This window comes from Schistocerca americana, chromosome 10 (assembly GCF_021461395.2).
Source record: "Schistocerca americana isolate TAMUIC-IGC-003095 chromosome 10, iqSchAmer2.1, whole genome shotgun sequence".
Taxonomy (NCBI): Eukaryota; Metazoa; Arthropoda; class Insecta; order Orthoptera; family Acrididae; genus Schistocerca; species Schistocerca americana.
In genome coordinates this window covers 188,530,772-188,549,428 of record NC_060128.1, presented here as the reverse complement: position 1 = coordinate 188,549,428, position 18,657 = coordinate 188,530,772, and the positions used below count along the sequence as shown (strand labels likewise).

The following is an 18,657-nucleotide window of genomic DNA, read 5'->3' as shown; positions in this document are numbered from 1 at the left end:
AATGTTCACGTAGGAAAGACTGCTCAGATTTGTCGGCACAGTGGACTGAAATTTCTAGAATTCACACAGAGTGGCTAAGGAGTTCCACGGTCTCTAACAACCAGACCAGACGACAGCTAACCACTTGCACCAGGGTCTTTCCTACGCAGCTTGTAAAGGTGATAATCCGAAAATACTGGGACATGTGCAGTCCTTTCCTGCATTTCTCCACAGGTTGTGGAATTGACCTGGCTGCCATATTAAGTTAAAATATTCGAGGGGTTTGTCCTTTGATACTGTTCGCAAATGTCGAAGGATGCAGTACCGGATTTCATCGTGACTGGACGCAGTATTATGGGACTCTGACAGTGGCATATCCAGCTACCACAAGGAGAAAGGGCAGTTGTAAGACTCAGAATCGTGGCATCTGACATCCAACTTGCCCCTCTCACAGTAGTGGCAAAACGCTGGATGTTGGCTGGCATTGGCAGTAGTTTTCTCAAAATGCTCTGCCAGCATTTGAGCGATGTCTCCGGGCATTATTTGGAGATGCCTTTGTTTCAGCACTGCTGCTATAGGTAAATGACTGTGTTTACCAGAAATCCTCGGGATGGCTACCTGTACTTTTGTAGAAATAGAATAAGTGGAACACTTGCCATGATCTTTTCTTGCTCTCCTGAAGTACAGGTCAAGCCTTAGCTCTTGCGACTCTAAACGCTACAAGGTTGTCTGTTGTAAGGCAGCATTTAAACCGACTAAGATCCACATTCCTGTCTCAGTTTGCTGAACGGCACTCATCTGTACACCAAGGTTCAGGTTGCCTCCTAAGATTACCTGAGGACTTTGGGATCGGTAGGTCAGTGGCATGACGGACCACTCGTGTGATGTAGTCCACCTACTCTTGGATGCTATTGCGGTGTTCAAACACAGCCAGCTGGCTGAACAGTGTCCAGTTAACCTTGATGACCATCCATTTTGGAGGCTTCTCTTTAGGGCACGATCCATCCAGCAGATGAATGTGGAGTGGGGAAATTGTTACTACAATGATGATTATCAATGACCTCCCACTGAATTAGAGTTTGCGAGGGCTGGAGAGCAAAAAGAAAGGTCGATGGCTGAGAACGACCCAGTAGCGGTACAGAAATGAGAGTGAGTACCTGTGTTGAGGATGCACAACTCATGAGACATCACGAAGCTCTCCAAAACCCGACCCTGATGGCAAGGAGAGGTCCAGCCCCACAAGATGTGACAAGCATTGAAGTCTCCCAGCAGGAAAAATGGTTGGGGGAATTGTTCCACAAGATCTATGAGAGGCTCAGAGTCTATTGAATCTTGCAGAGGGAAAGCAGTGAGCACATACTGATCCTCCAACACATGTGAATTTCGACAGCAACTGCTTGCAGGTCAGTAGTCAGTCAAGACCAGAGGCATGGTGCGCATTACTGACAAACACATCAACCCCTCCCTTGGCTCTGTCCCCAGTCAGGTCATTCTTTCGGTGAGGGATAGAGCCCTGTAGCACTGGAGTGTCAGTGGCTTTATAATGTGTTTCTTGTAAGTATAGGCACAGGGGGCATTCCGCGGAGGAGAGCCCATAACTGCCGGGAGCTCAATCTTGTCGGACTGTTTACCTCCCATCTCCATCAGTGGTGGATGCATGACCTTTGATTTTTTGTATAGGGCAGACTTCGGAGCCACAACTGCAGCAATGGTAGAAGGAGCACTGGACAGTGGACCACACTGTACCTTTGGAGGAGCAGGGAGCTCCACAACGTTAGCGACCACAGACATGTTTTGGGAGGAAGTATACAGTATGAAGTAACTGCAGTAGCACAAGTACACTGACAAACACAGGTACTAGTGCTGACACAAGCTACATTCGTTGGTGTAGCAGCAAAAGTTTTCTGTACTGGTTGTTTAGCAACTGACACAAAGGCTGTAGCGAACATCGGGGCCTGCACGGCCTTATAAATCTTGGGTCTCACCCTAAGAGATCTGTCATGTGGTTTTATCTGAAGTACCTTCCATTCTTCAAGGAAGTTCAAGCAGTCCCTGCTCCAGACAGGGTGAGCCCCTGAGAAATTCGCACACTTTGGAGGAGAACAACATATGATTCCAGAATGAGATTTTCACTCTGCAGCGGAGTGTGCGCTGATATGAAACTTCCTGGCAGATTAAAACTGTGTGCCCGACCGAGACTCGAACTCGGGACCTTTGCCTTTCGCGGGCAAGTGCTCTACCATCTGAGCTACCGAAGCACAGGTCACATATCAGACAGATTCTCTGCAACTTCTCCATTGGCAGTAAGGCAAGCACCTAACAGAGCCAGAGAGGGCAGACAGTCTCCACCCAATGCTTTTGCGATTCCCAGTGGCCTCTCGTCTGAGGGGAGAGGGTGGTCATCAGAGTCGTTTAATTATCTGAACAGGAGCAGAGAAAGTGGTATCTGGGCCAACTATGTGGTGGGCTCAGCAAGAAGTTAAAACATTTTTCAACTTCCTCTCTGTTGCTCAAATCCCTTAACGATACAGGTGGACGAAACTGTGCAGCAGACGGTGGCATTTAGTCAGCTGTGGAATTTGATGTAAGGATAGAAGTAAAGTAATGAGGAGAGATGTAGATGAGGAAGGAAAATTCACAAAGCTAGAGGAGAGGTCAGACTAACAGGACTTACCGCATACAGCACGGCCCCCAGCCTCGAGCCCACGTCCAGGATGACTGTCCCCTCACGCTCTAACGGTGGCAACAGGGCTCTGAAGATGTAGCGCAGCCGCTCCCGTGATGCCGAGTGAGATATGAAGGCTGCAATCATTGAGAATAGTGATTCTCACTTACTGAACAAAAAATAAATGTGTGTCATTACAATCTGCGATCGATAGTTTGGACAAAATAAAACATTGTAACACGTATATTCTTTTTGGAACACCCTGCATATTCAAAACATTTAGGTTCAGAAAAAAATATTCCATTAATGTGTGATCTTTATGAGCTTATTTATTAGCTACTCATGTGAAGTTAAATTGCTGTAACAGAGAATAAAATAAATGCTTGTGCTACCCATTACCCAATCTCTGCACAATGTTTGCAAATAGTGACTTATTGAAATGTAGCAGTGTGGAATAGCTACACTTGCTACAATGCTACTCCTTACAAAAATACTTTTTCCCCTCTTCCGCTATGTATTCCATATGTAAAACATAGACCAATGTGGAATCATAATATTTTTGTCAGAGTTGTGTTTTTCGAAACTTTGTTATGTAGAATATCTTATACAGTTTTGATTATTGGCTACTTTGCTTAGTCTGGCTTCACCTAGGTATCTGAGTCACCTCTATGAATCTTCAACCAGTTACGGTTTTTGCTGGCCTGCTTACTTGCAAATCTGCAGACCATACAAGCTGCGTCTCTGCCTCAAAGCTCAGCTCGCAACCAATTTGACAAGAACGACAGTACAAGGTGGTGGCACTGTAGGGAATTGTTCCATCTACCTTCACCACTCATGGATAACATGACTCCAGTATCGGGCAGAATGACTTCACCCTGTGCAATGGCATTTCAAGGCACACGTGGAATAATTAATGTACCATTAATCTTCTCTCCAAGTCAATCACATAAATCTTCTCTCCAAGTCCAGCATCTGCAGATCCACAAAGCTACAAAGTAACATCATTGTGGGATTAAAATGCCAACCAAATGAATGTTCATTTTAATGTACTCTGTTCCCTGTTACCTGCTTTTGTTTCATACACCATTTCTCAAATTCCAAATGTGAACGCACCTTTGGCATTCTGGCACGCAATCATTAACACTGGCTGACAGAAGAGGAGGACACTGAGAAATGTGTGAAGACTGTCTACATTTCTTTTGTGTTGGATACTCTGAAGTGACCAATTTTGGATGGCAATGTCTGTAGCATTTAGTGCAGAAGTAACTGTGTGTATCACTCCAAAATTACAGTGAATAAGTAGGTGATCTTAAAACTCTGCCAGTAGTACAGGCAGAATTAAAACAGCTGACAGAAGTTAACTTAGAAATAGGTTATATGTCTGGAATGTGGTCAAACCTGTCAAAGCAGGCAAGAGGTTTGACAGACACTCTGAGTCTGCTAGCTTTAGTCTTGACTGCTCTGAAGACAGCATATACAAAAGCGCAGATTACCCAAGAAGTTCAGGAACATTCTGACAACACAGGACGACTAAGGTAAGACTGGAATAGAAAGAAGCTTAAAAAGAGTCATAAAGGGAGCAGCATATCTAAAGCTGTACACAACTCCCTGAGCGGGGAATATCAGATAGCTAATATTTTTAAGCTACAATGTCACCTCAAGAGGGTATAGAATTCAGCAAACTTCTATCACACACTAAAGATGTAAAAGGCTCTGCAAGCTGGTCATCTCCAAACGAGCAAGCATGTATTGCCTAACTTAATGATAACTGAAAGGGAAGAGAATCTGCAGGTAGCCTGGGATGCTCTGTTATTTGTATGTGTATTTACAAGTGAATACTATTTTTTAAATGAGAATTGGCAGGGAAAGGAATAAAACCACTGGCTACAGTAAAGTGGCACCAATGAAAAATATGAGAACAACAATATTAATACTGTTGTGACAGTGCCACGACATTTAACAGTGCCACCACGACAGTACGCGCAAACGGCGATAGAGGTGCTCCGCAACTCAGCTGAGCGCCACCTAGCTACAAACGGCGTCGGCCGCATGTCACGGCACGGCAGTCGAATAAGAGATACTGAGTTGTTATCATGTAACGAGCTATTGTTTCTAAGTGAGTGTGTTTGAATATCCACGCAATTATTGGTGATTAACGTTATAACACTTTTTGGCGACGAGGTCGGATATTTTCACTGCGTTGTGGATTTGTGTGTTCGTGATGGGGCAGACATGGAAAAAGCTTATGCAAGCGCTCACTGAACAACAAACACAGCTGACGACTGCTATTCAGGCGTTGTCGACATTGCTTACTCATCGTCTGTCTTCCTCTTCTCCGCCTCCATTCCCTCCTTACGACGAGGCCGCTGAAGATTGGGAGGATTATGAGAAGCGTTTGCGGCAACACTTCTTGGCTTTCGCCGTTGTCGACGCTCCTATGTGTAAGTCGTTATTTCTATCTCGGATTTCCCCACGGAACTATCAGCTGCTATCTCAGTTAGCCCCTCTGCGGGAACCAGCCTCTCTGTCCTTCCAAGAAATGTGTGACTTATTGTCTAACTATTACCGAAAAAACACCCACGTCGTTGCCGCCCGCGTGGCATTCTACCGGTGTCGTAAACAGCCCCATCAATCTTACCGGGCTTGGGTGACGGAACTACATGGTCTGAGTAGGAAATGTCAGTTTGTCACGGACACTCATCATGAGTCTTATGCTGATTCAATGGTTAGGGATGCTATTCTACGGCTTGCTCCTGATAAAGAAGTTCGGCAACGTGTCCTACAACTGCCAAACCCGTCGTTGTCGGAAGTTCTAAGCATCGATCAATCCTTTGAAGTGTCTCAAGCTGCTGGCGCGCAAATAGACGCGTGGTGTGATGTAGGCACTGTACAGTCAACTTTCGACACGGACAATTTGTCTGTTTCACAGGAGAACAAAGATGTGGCGGCGGTTCACTCGCGTAAACAACGTCACGTTGGGCCGCAACGCTCGCAGCGAAAACAGCAACCGCAGAAGCAGGTTCGTTCCGCACTTCCTTCTTGTCCACGTTGTTTCGTACAGCATGACAGTGCCGTGTGTCCAAAACGTTGGGCCACGTGTAATTCATGTAGGAAAAAAGGCCACATTGCTTCTGTGTGTCAGTCCCCTAAAGTTCCTGTCGACGAGGACGAGGCATCGGACATGGATGTTAACTGTGTGCTTTCTCCAACAAATAAGTTGCTTGTTACTGTTCGTGTTCTGGATAAAGACATTCGCATGCAAGTGGACACTGGCTCTGCAGTAACTCTCATTAATTCTCGCACGTATTTGGAGTTGGGCTCCCCTCCCTTGTCTCCAGTTACGCGAAATCTGAGAACTTATAATAAACAGAAAATTCCTATCATTGGCCAGTTTGATGCTTCCACTGCCTACAAGTCTGTTGTTAGGCCCCTCACGTTTTATGTGGTGGATCATGCGGGCACTGAAAACCTGTTCGGTTATGATGCTTTCCAGTTGTTCGGGTTATCCATTGATGATGATGTGCACCTCATATCTGAGGATATTCCGTATCAACAGCTGGATGGATTGTGTTCTGAATTTTCGTCCGTGTTCTCTGCTGGTCTGCGTCGGGCCAAGGATTTTGAAGCCCACATTACTCTTAAACCTACAGCTCACCCTAAGTTTTTCCGGGCACGCCCTATTCCGGTGGCATTGCGTGCACCTGTCAAGGCTGAGATAGACAGGTTAACAGCTTCAGGGATTCTCCTTCCTGTTACTTCCAGCGAATGGGCATCGCCAATCGTGGTGGTTTCTAAACCAAACGGGAGTATGCGATTGTGTGGTGATTTTAAAGCAACTGTCAACGCTCAGAGCCTCATTGACACTTATCCTCTTCCCTGTCCTGAGGAGTTATTTAGCAAGCTCGCTGGGGGCCAGTTCTTTTCCAAACTTGACTTATTGGAGGCGTACCATCAGTTGCCGTTGGATGCTTCTTCCAAGGAATTTCTCATCATCAACACTCCTTGTGGGTTGTATCAATACCAGCGGTTACAATTTGGCATCGCTAGCGCGCCGGCCATTTTTCAGCGGTTTTTGGAACAGCTCATGGCTTCCGTTCCCGGCTGCATAAACTATCTGGATGACATTGTTGTCACGGGGGCCTCCACTGAGGAGCACCTTCGCAATTTGCGTTCACTGTTTCGGGTTTTGCATTCGGCTGGGTTGAGGTGCAATCTGGACAAGTCACAGTTCTTCCAACCCTCCATTGTGTATCTTGGTTTCCACTTCTCCCGTGAGGGTATACGTCCTCTACGTCGGCACGTTGCGACCATTAACGCTCTACCCCGGCCGTCTACAGTCAAAGAACTTCAGGCACTTCTAGGCAAGATTGCTTGTTAGCACAAATTCATTCCATCCGCCGCGGCGGTAGCTCATCCTCTGCATCAGCTGTTACGCAAAAACGTCCCTTTCTGTTGGTCCGACGAGTGTGAACAGGCTTTTGTCCACCTGAAGGCTCATTTACAGTTGGCGCCTTGTCTTGCCACATTCCGTCCGGGTCAGCACTTGGTTCTGGCGACTGACGGGTCACAGTATGGCCTAGGGGCTGTTCTCGCCCATCGGTATGAGGATGGGTCGGAACGACCCATCGCCTATGCTTCCAAGACCCTCAACGATGCACAACGGCGTTACTCTCAAATCGAAAAGGAGGCGCTCGCTATCACTTATGCTCTAAAAAAGTTCAGCGTTTTTTTGTATGGTTCTAAGTTTCACCTCATCACCAACCACAAGCTGCTGGTCTCTGTTCAGCCCATCGGCGTCGCTTCCGGATAAGGCAGCTCACTGCCTGCAACGTTGGGCCTTATACTTGCCTCGTTTTCACTATGAGATTCACTATCGCCCCACGGCCCAGCACGCCAATGCTGACGCATTGTCGCGATTGCCGATGGGCCCCGACCCGATTTTCGATCGTGATGAACTACTCTGTTTCCACATTGATGAGGAAGAGGGTCGTGCAGTCGAGGGTTTTCCACTTACAGGTTCGCAGGTCGCATCGGCTATTGCGCGGGACCCGGTCCTGCGTCAGGTGATCGGTTTTGTTCAACGAGGTTGGCCGGACAGGACCAAGGGCCGGGCATCGGATCCCCTTCGCAACTACCATGCCTTGCGCCTTCGTCTGTCTGTTCGTGATGGTGGTGTTGTTCTGGCCACGGATGGCGCATCTTCACGGGTCGTGGTGCCAGCCTCTCTTCGCGCAAAGATGTTCTCAAACTGTTGCATGAAGGCCATTGGCGTATTTCTCGGACTAAGTCCCTGGCCCGCAGGCACGTTTATTGGGCCGATATTGATTCAGACATCGCCCACATGGTTGCTGTGTGTGGTCAGTGTGCTCAACAACTGGCTGCACCTCGTACAATGCCCTCTCCGTGGCCTGATCCGGCGCAGCCATGGGAACAGGTGCACGCTGACTTTTCTGGCCCCTTCCTCGGTACTTATTGGCTACTGTTGATTGACGCCTTCTCGAAGTTTCCGTTTGTTGTTCGATGTCCGTCGCCCACCACTGTGGCGACGACGCTGGCTTTGTCCAAAATCTTTGTGCTAGAAGGTCTTCCATCCACGATCGTTACGGACAATGGCCCTCAGTTCTCTTTGCAGGCCTTCCGTGATTTTTGTACTGGACAACGGATTCATCATGTTACAGCACCGCCCTTCCATCCGCAATCGAATGGGGAGGTCGAGCGCCTTGTCCGTACTTTCAAAAGCCACATGAAAAAATTCCTTAGTGATTTTTCCACAGATGATGCTCTGCTGCAATTTCTGAGTTCTTATCGCTTCACGCCTCTGGGTGATCGCAGCCCTGCTGAACTCTTGCATGGCCGCCAACCGCGCACTCTACTGCACCTGCTTCACCCTGTCAGGCCTTGTGCTGTGTCCCCTAGTGCGGGAAAATACTCGGTGGGCGCCGACGTTTGGGCACGAGGGTATGGATCTCGCCCTAAATGGATTCCAGGGGTGGTCAAGGCTCTTCGCGGCCACCGGCTTTGTGAAATACGTACGGACGACGGCATGGTTGTTCACCATTACGACCAGATGCGCCCACGAGTGGTGGCCACACCGGTGCCACCTCCCCTTAGTTCGCCTCCACCAGCCCGAGAAGCCAGTCCTGTCACTGCAGCCGATCTACTGTACGTGTTGATGCAGCCGACGTCGCTACCGCTTCCGAGTACACTGGAACCGGCCCCAGTCGCGACACTGCCTTCTCCGGGACCCATCTCGCTGGAGCACATCCCCAGGTCCACGACACCTATGGATGCTGCTCCAGAGTTTTCACCCATCATCTCGTCCAGGAGGCACGTTCCACGCACGAGCTTCCGTCCTGGACATTTTCGACCATACTCTCGTGTCTCTCCGCGGGATCTTCTCGGGGCCTCACAAGAGGCCATGGATGTCTCCGCACTGTCCATGTCTCCAAGGAAGTGAGTGTTTTTTTTTTTTTTTTTTTTTTTTTTTTTTTTTCAAGGGGGGAAAAGTGTTGTGACAGTGCCATGACATTTAACAGTGCCGCCACTACAGTACGCGCAAATGGCGATAGAGGCGCTCCGCAACTCGGCTGAGCGCAGGAGCGCCACCTAGCTACAAACGGCGCCGGCCGCATGTCACGGCACGGCAGTCGAATAAGAGATACTGAGTTGTTATCACGTTACGAGCTATTGTTTCTAAGTGAGTGTGTTTGAATATCCACGCAATTATTGGTGATTAAGGTTATAACAAATACGAAGAAAATGCTGCAGCACCTGGCCTTGTTTTATTTTGTAATTTTTTTTAGTTACTCTTCATGTGATTTTTGAAAAGAAATCTCAATGCCACGACAGGAGTTTAATAGAGATAATGACACCATATGTAGTGCTGAAGAAGACTTCAGTGAACTTCATTCCAACGTATTTCCATAGGCATTGATACAAAGAATTAGCTAGATACTGAACTGAAAGCTATGAACAGTCAGTACCACAGGAAATCGTACTCGTGAAAGATCTGCAAAATTGTAGGTCAGTAAGAAGCTGTCTAGGATGAATGGAAGTATCAATATGGTAAACTATTTACCCAACTTCTACAAGTACAGAAAAAAATATATATTTATTTAAATATGGGTGAATCTGAATAATGAAAGCATAACTGTTGCACTCAGAGAAATAGCGGAGAAGAATTTCATCTTTTATCGTATGTGGTTAATTGTTTGCAAAATCCATAAGAAGAACTCAAACAATATCAATCCTTCATCTCATCATTTGCACTGCATGAATGACATACAGGAACATTACTGCAAACTTGGGCCTTTCAACTGGAATCAGGAAAGGAGATTTCTCACTTCCAAACACCAATAAAGCCATCCGTTAACCATCCTTTCTCTTGTTGTTTTTGTGGTCTTCAGTCCAGAGACTGGCTCTCCCAAATTAGTTGTTTGGTTAATCAATCTGCAGCTACTTCTGTTTCTTTGTGTCTTTTACTGGATTAAGTACTGGTATTATGATACTCTCTCACCACTGCAAAGGAAAAATGACAGAATTTTTACTATTTTCACTATGATGCTGAAGCATTTTAATACTCATGTTGTCTGGACTTAGGAACATATCTCTACATTCTAATGAAGAATTATTGAGTTCCCAGACTGTAATGTGGACACAGTGAGTTTCTAGTTCTTTAAGCTAAAAGAAATGGTATTACATACCATTAAATGGGGGCATAACCTTAGGTTATCACTTGCAGTCATTTTTGCACAGTATTACTAGAAGTTCAGGACTGTCTGGGGAATGTATGTTAATTATTCCTTTTTTAAAGATTCCTTAGTCTACTCATGGGCACTAATATTCTTTGACTTTGCCCACAATTAGGAAGTTGGGGTATACACTTCCATAGAATAGACATTGTTCTCAATATCTTTTGTTCTGTTGTTGAAATAGATAATGTTCTTTTGCCCATTATCTCCTGAATAAAATTTTGTAGTCAGTCGAGGGTTGGTACCTACGTTGTTGTTGTTGTTGTTGTTGTCGTCGTCATTCTCTTCGCCTTTGCTTGCTAGCAATGATAGTTTACCAGTTGTTTCTTTGTAGTTATCAACTTGGTAAAAAATCACTCATGAAAAGCAGTGAAGCTCACATAATAATAGTTATAGAAAGCTGATTGAAACCTGAAATTGACAGCAGTGAGATTCTTGGGGAAAATTTATGCGTACATCGAAAGGAAAGGCAAATGGGAAACGGAGCCGGTGCACTGTCGCAGTACATAAAAAACCTCAAATCTACCGATATAGAAATTGAAGCTGAAAGTGAGAGTATCAGGAATGGGCATAAAATGGTAACTGGATCCTTCTATTGCCCACCAGACTAACCGCCTGGTGTAACAGAAAACTTCAGAGAAAACCTCAGTTCACTTGTATGTAAGTTCACCGATCATACTGTAATCATCGGTGACGATTTTAATCATCCAATAATTAGCTGAGAAAATTACAATTTTGATAGTGATGGGCGTGATAAGGTGTCCTGTAAAACTTTACTAAAGGTCTTCTCTGAAAACTAACTAGAACAGATAGTTAGGAACCCCACTCTGGTGGGCAACAAAAACACCTGACCCCTTTGAGGATATCCACATCAAAACTGGTATCACTGATTACGATATGGTTGCAGTAACAATGATAACCAAAGGACGACCAAACAAGCAGAAAGATAAAAAATTAGTAATGTCTTGTCTCCATGAGGAACTTGAAACTCTCAGCACACGGGATGAGCACGTACAGGAACTCTGGCTCAAGTTTAAAAGAATGGTTGACCATGCTCTCGATAGACATGTATCCTGTAGAACAGTTCATAATGGAAGGGAACCTCCATGGTATACAGTCCCTGTAAAGAAACTTCTAAAGAAACAGAGATTACTGCATAATAGGTGTAAAACAAAGTGTAGAGCTATAGGCAGAGAGATGCTGAATGAAATGTGTTTGGCTGTCAAGAGAGCAATGCATGATTGCTCCAATGCCTACCACAGCAAAATATTGTCAAATAACATGTCACAAAATCCAAATAAATTCTGGTCGTATGAAAAGGCTGTTAGTGGCACCAAAGTTAGTGTCCAATGCCTAGTGAATCAGACAGGAACTGAAAATTAGGGTAACAAAGCAAAAGCTGAAATGCTCAACTCCATTTTCAGATGTTCCTTTACAAAGGAGAATTGCTCCAATTGAATCCTTGCACCACTGAAATGATGAATGAAGTAAGTATTAGTGTCAGTGGTGTTGAGAACCAGCTGAAATTGTTAACATTTAAGAAAACTCCAGGCCCCGATGGAATCCCTGTCAGATTCTATGCTGAATTTGTGGCTGAGTTGGCCCCTCTTCTCACTATAATCTATCGTAGATCCTTCGAACAAAAACCCATGCCCCAGTTCTTGGAAAAATGCACAGGCCACACCCAACAACAAGAAGGGTAGTAGAAGTGATCCACAAAACTACCGCCCAATATCCTTTATATTGATTTGTTGTTTAATCTTAGAACATATTCTGAGCTCAAACTTGAAGAGGTATCTTGCACAGAATGACCTCCTCAATGTCAACCAGCATGGTTTTCAAAAATATCAATCATCTGAAACCCAACTCATACTTTTCTTACATGACACACTGAAAGCTTTGGATCAAGGCAGTCAGGTAGATGCGGTATTCTTGATTTGTGAAAAGCATTGGACTCAGTACCGCACATACACTTATTGTCAAAAGTACTATCATATGGGGCTATCATGTGAAATTTGTGACTGGATTTAGGACTTTCTGGGAGGGAGAACACAGTATGTTATCTTGGGTGGAGAGTCATTTTCAGATGAAGAAGTAACTTTGGGTGTGCCCCAGGAAGTGTGTTTGGATCCTTGCTGTTCAACTTGTATGTTAATAAACTTGCAGACAATATTAATAGTAGAATCAGGCTTTTTGCAGATGATGCAGCTATCTATAATGAAGTACTATCTGAAAGAAGCTGCATAAATATTCAGTAGGATCTTGATAAGATTTCAAAGATGTGCAAAGATTGGCAACTTCCTTTAGATATTCAGAAATGTAAAATTGTGCCCTTTACAAAACAAAAAAACATAGTACCCTTTGCCTATAATATCAATGAGTCACTGCTGGAATCAGCCAACTCATACAAATGCCTGGGCATAACACTTTGTAGGGATATGAAATGGAATGATCACATAGGTTCAGTTGTGAGTAAAGCAGATTGTAGACTTCGGTTTATTGGTAGAACACTGGGGAAGTGCAATCAGTCTACTGAAGATATTACTTACAAATCACTCATGGGACGCATCCTAGAATATTGCTTAAGTGTGCGGGATCTGTACCAGATAGGACTAACAGGGAATATTGAATGTATGCAGAATACTGAAGGAACTGAAATGGCAGACTCTTGAAGACAGATGTAAACTATTCCAAGACAGTCTATTAATGAAGTTTCAAGAGTCAGCTTTAAATGATTACTCTGGGGATATACTACAACCCCCAATGTATTGCTCACACAGAGACTGTGAGGATAAGATTAGAATAATTACTGCACACACAGAGGCGTTCAAACAGTCATTCTTGCCACGCTCTATATGTGAATGGAACAGGAAGAAACCTTAACAACTGGTACAGTGGGATGTACCCTCTGCCATGCACCTCACAGTGGTTTGCAGAGTACATATGTAGATGGAGATGCAGATGATGTAGATTTCAAACTGATACAAAAATACACTATTTGATCATAGTTGAGAATTTAGGTCTGCAGACAGTCAGGTCTGTCACAGAATAGGAGCCACTGGCAGCATTACTTGCCCTCTGCTAGTTGTTGCCTCGTATGTTGTTATGAGCATTACAGTCCCCTAATAAAATAAACAAGGTATGGGTAATTATTTCACCAGATCTGTCATCTCAACAGGTGAAATACCACTAGACTTCCAGAGGAGGCAGGATTCCGACAGCTGTGAATAGCACCAAACCATCACTCTCAGTTGCAAAATACGATACCAGCTGAAGTGCTTAGTAAAAGAAACTGCTAATCTGCAATATAGTATTGATTAATAAGTAAGCATTATATTATCTGTCGTGTTTTTGAATGCACCACATGATACGAGAAAAAGAAAATGTTACACATATGAGGCATTACTGATAAAAAGACTTATCTCAGGAGGTAGGTTAAAGTAAGGCAAATTTACATTTATAGCATTTAGAAAAAGCTTTTGACAATGTTGGATGGACTACACTATTTGAAATTCTGAAAGCAGCAGGAATAAAATAATCTACATCTACATTTATACTCTGCAAGCCACCCAACGGTGTGTGGCGGAGGGCACTTTACGTGCCACTGTTATTACCAACCAATAATAGGTGCAAATGTCTATTTACAATTTGTGCTGAAGTCAGATTCCATGTATGCAAGCTGAAGAACACGAAAGGCCTGTAATAGTTTAGAAGAGGGTGAGACAGGGTTACAGCCTTTCAATGATTCTATTCAATCTGTACACTGAGGGGAAGCAAGAAGAGGTTCAGCATAAGATTTAAACTACAGAAAGAACATGTAAAGCTTTGAGATTTGCCAACAACATTGTAATTCTGACAGAGGCGGAAAAATTGGAAGAGCAGTCTCTGACAGCATCTTGAAAGGAGGATATAAAATGAATATCAACAAACGTAAAAGTAATGGAATGTAGCCTAATTAAATCAAGTGATGCTGAGGGAATTAGACTAATTAGGAAAGGAGACATTAGAAGTAGTAGATATGTTGTTGTTGTGGTCTTCAGTCCTGAGACTGGTTTGATGCAGCTCTCCATGCTACTCTATCCTGTGCAAGCTTTTTCATCTCCCAGTACCTACTGCAACCTACATCCTTCTGAATCTGCTTAGTGTATTCATCTCTTGGTCTCCCTCTACGATTTTTACCCTCCACGCTGCCCTCCAATACTAAATTGGTGATCCCTTGATGCCTCAGAACATGTCCTACCAACCGATCTCTTCTTCTGGTCAAGTTGTGCCACAAACTTCTCTTCTCCCCAATCCTATTCAATACTTCCTCATTAGTTATGTGATCTACCCATCTAATCTTCAGCATTCTTCTGTAGCACCACATTTCGAAAGCTTCTATTCTCTTCTTGTCCAAACTATTTATCGTCCATGTTTCACTTCCATACATGGCTACACTCCATACGAATACTTTCAGAAATGACTTCCTGACACTTAAATCAATACTGGATGTTAACAAATTTCTCTTCTTCAGAAACGCTTTCCTTGCCATAGCCAGCCTACATTTTATATCCTCTCTACTTCGACCATCATCAGTTATTTTGCTCCCTAAATAGCAAAACTCCTTTACTACTTTAAGTGTCTCATTTCCTAATCTAATTCCCTCAGCATCACCCGACTTAATTAGACTACATTCCATTATCCTTGTTTTGCTTTTGTTGATGTTCATCTTATATCCTCCTTTCAAGACACTGTCCATTCCATTCAACTGCTCTTCCAAGTCCTTTGCTGTCTCTGACAGAATTACAATGTCATCGGCGAACCTCAAAGTTTTTATTTCTTCTCCATGAATTTTAATACCTACTCCGAATTTTTCTTTTGTTTCCTTTACTGCTTGCTCAATATACAGATTGAACAACATCGGGGAGAGGCTACAACCCTGTCTTACTCCCTTCCCAACCACTGCTTCCCTTTCATGTCCCTCGACTCTTATAACTGCCATCTGGTTTCTGTACAAATTGTAAATAGCCTTTCGCTCCCTGTATTTTACCCCTGCCACCTTTAGAATTTGAAAGAGAGTATTCCAGTCAACATTGTCAAAAGCTTTCTCTAAGTCTACAAATGCTAGAAACGTAGGTTTGCCTTTTCTTAATCTTTCTTCTAAGATAAGTCGTAAGGTCAGTATTGCCTCACGTGTTCCAGTGTTTCTACGGAATCCAAACTGATCTTCCCCGAGGTTGGCTTCTACTAGTTTTTCCATTCGTCTGTAAAGAATTCGTGTTAGTATTTTGCAGCTGTGACTTATTAAGCTGATAGTTCGGTAATTTTCACATCTGTCAACACCTGCTTTCTTTGGGATTGGAATTATTATGTTCTTCTTGAAGTCTGAGGGTATTTCGCCTGTTTCATACATCTTGCTCACCAGATGGTAGAGTTTTGTCAGGAATGGCTCTCCCACGGCCGTCAGTAGTTCCAATGGAATATTGTCTACTCCGGGGGCCTTGTTTCGACTCAGGTCTTTCAGTGCTCTGTCAAACTCTTCACGCAGTATCATATCTCCCATTTCATCTTCATCTACATCCTCTTCCAATTTCATAATATTGTCCTCAAGTACATCGCCCTTGTATAGACCCTCTATATACTCCTTCCACCTTTCTGCTTTCCCTTCTTTGCTTAGAACTGGGTTTCCATCTGAGCTCTTGATATTCATACAAGTCGTTCTCTTATCTCCAAAGGTCTCTTTAATTTTCCTGTAGGCGGTATCTATCTTACCCCTAGTGAGATAGGCCTCTACATCCTTACATTTGTCCTCTAGCCATCCCTGCTTAGCCATTTTGCACTTCCTGTCGATCTCATTTTTGAGACGTTTGTATTCCTTTTTGCCTGTTTCACTTACTGCATTTTTATATTTTCTCCTTTCATCAATTAAATTCAGTATTTCTTCTGTTACCCAAGGATTTCTACTAGCCCTTGTCTTTTTACCTACTTGATCCTCTGCTGCCTTCACTACTTCATCCCTCAAAGCTACCCATTCTTCTTCTACTGTATTTATTTCCCCCATTCCTGTCAATTGCTCCCTTATGCTCTCCCTGAATCTCTGTACAACCTCTGGTTCTTTTAGTTTAACCAGGTCCCATCTCCTTAAATTCCCACCTTTTTGCAGTTTCTTCAGTTTTAATCTACAGGTCATAACCAATAGATTGTGGTCAGAGTCCACATCTGCCCCTGGAAATGTCTTACAATTTAAAACCTGGTTCCTAAATCTCTGTCTTACCATTATATAATCTATCTGATACCTTTTAGTATCTCCAGGGTTCTTCCATGTATACAACCTTCTTTCATGATTCTTAAACCAAGTGTTAGTTATGATTATGTTGTGCTCTGTGCAAAATTCTACAAGGCGGCTTCCTCTTTCATTTCTGTCCCCCAATCCATATTCACCTACTATGTTTCCTTCTCTCCCTTTTCCTACACTCGAATTCCAGTCACCCATGACTATTAAATTTTCGTCTCCCTTCACAATCTGAATAATTTCTTTTATTTCATCATACATTTCTTCAATTTCTTCGTCATCTGCAGAGCTAGTTGGCATATAAACTTGTACTACTGTAGTAGGTGTGGGCTTCGTATCTATCTTGGCCACAATAATGCGTTCACTATGCTGTTTGTAGTAGCTTACCCGCATTCCTATTTTCCTATTCATTATTAAACCTACTCCTGCATTACCCCTATTTGATTTTGTGTTTATAACCCTTCTATATGGGTGGCAAAATAACTGATGATTGCTGAAGTACAGAGGAAACAAAACGCAGACAGAATAGCAAGGAAAGCATTCTCAGGAAGATAAATACTGAATATAAATTTAAGTATTGTGAAATCTTTAACAACATAATTTGTTTGGAGTGTAGCCTCGTATAGAAGTGAAATGTGGATTATATGCAGTTTAGACACGAAGAGAATAGACACTGTTGAAATGCGATGCTGCAGCAGAATTCTGAAGATTAGATGCATAAGCAGAATAACTGATGAAGAAGTACTGAATCAAATTGGGGAGAAAAGAAACTGAAAGATAACTTGACTTCAAGGAGGGCGAGTGTATACCTGTCCTTTTATCCCCCTAAGGTAAGTCTTTCCGCTCCTGGGATTGGAATGACTCCTTACCCTCTCCCTTAAAACCCACATCCTTTCGTCTTTCTCTCTCCTTCCCTCTTTCCTGATGAAGCAACCGTGGGTTGCGAAAGCTTGTAATTTGTGTGTGTGTTTGTGGGTTTTTTGTCTCTATCAACATACCAACACTTTCGTTTGTTAAGTTACAGCGTCTATGTTTTCAGATATATTATTCCCATGTGGAATGTTTCCCATATATATATATATATATATATATATATATATATATATATAGATACACACACACACACACACACACACACACACACACACACACACACAACAGCAAAACCAGATAGTACAAAAAGGTTTTGGTTTAGCATGGACTGGTGCCCATTTGTATAGCTATTAAACATATGTCTTACTGTAGCTATGTTACAGTATAGTAAGTGAGGTTTGAACAATGGACCAGAGCTAGCACCCACGTAAACTGTGTAACTCGATTAATTCGTCTTGTGAAAGATTTTAACTGGGCTGAAATTAACGCTCATCTAATGACATTGTTTGGATTTAATGGGAAGAAATAGTCACCCTCATTTGGATTTTTGGTGCAAAATCAGTCATCGTTAAATAATTCCACACTGGAGTGAGACTGATGATTCAAATTTGGACCAACAGCATTCGTTGGTTTAAAAGAGGGGGGAATGGGACCAAACTACAAGGTCATCGGTCCCTTGTTCCTAATACAATGCCACAAGTGTGAGAATAAAATAGACAAGACACATAACACAAAACGGAAAGAAAGGAAAGACCACAAGGAAAGGAAACAAACACTAAAAGGAACAAAAGAGGACAAGATAACAACAGAGAGTCGCAAGAAACATTCAGAAGAGAATAAAACAAGGAAGCAGATTACAGTGACTGGCTGACCACAAAAATAAAAAGGAAAAGCCAGGCACCCTGCAACACATTGAAACCTTCACCCTAAAAGCACTAGGGTGGAGGAGACAGAGGGACAAAGGACAGGTGCTAAAATTCAGATCGAATGATAAAACCCACCCTCACGGATGAAACGTAAAACCAAATCAGCCGATGAGGCGTTGTCTGCTAAAATCAATGATAACGAGTCTGGCAACCAAAGATGAAGTCTCAGGGCAGTCTAAGAAGGACATAGCA

At 43.4% G+C, this 18,657-nt stretch overlaps 1 protein-coding gene across 1 annotated transcript in view; it reads right to left on the bottom strand.

Annotated features, from left to right (window-relative positions):
* Positions 1-18,657, bottom strand: part of LOC124552495 — a 70,046-nt gene that overhangs the window by 31,166 nt on the left and 20,223 nt on the right. The window contains exon 4 of the mRNA XM_047126778.1: positions 2,654-2,781. Coding sequence (XP_046982734.1) covers positions 2,654-2,781 — 128 coding nt within the window. The remainder of the gene's footprint in view (positions 1-2,653; positions 2,782-18,657) is intronic.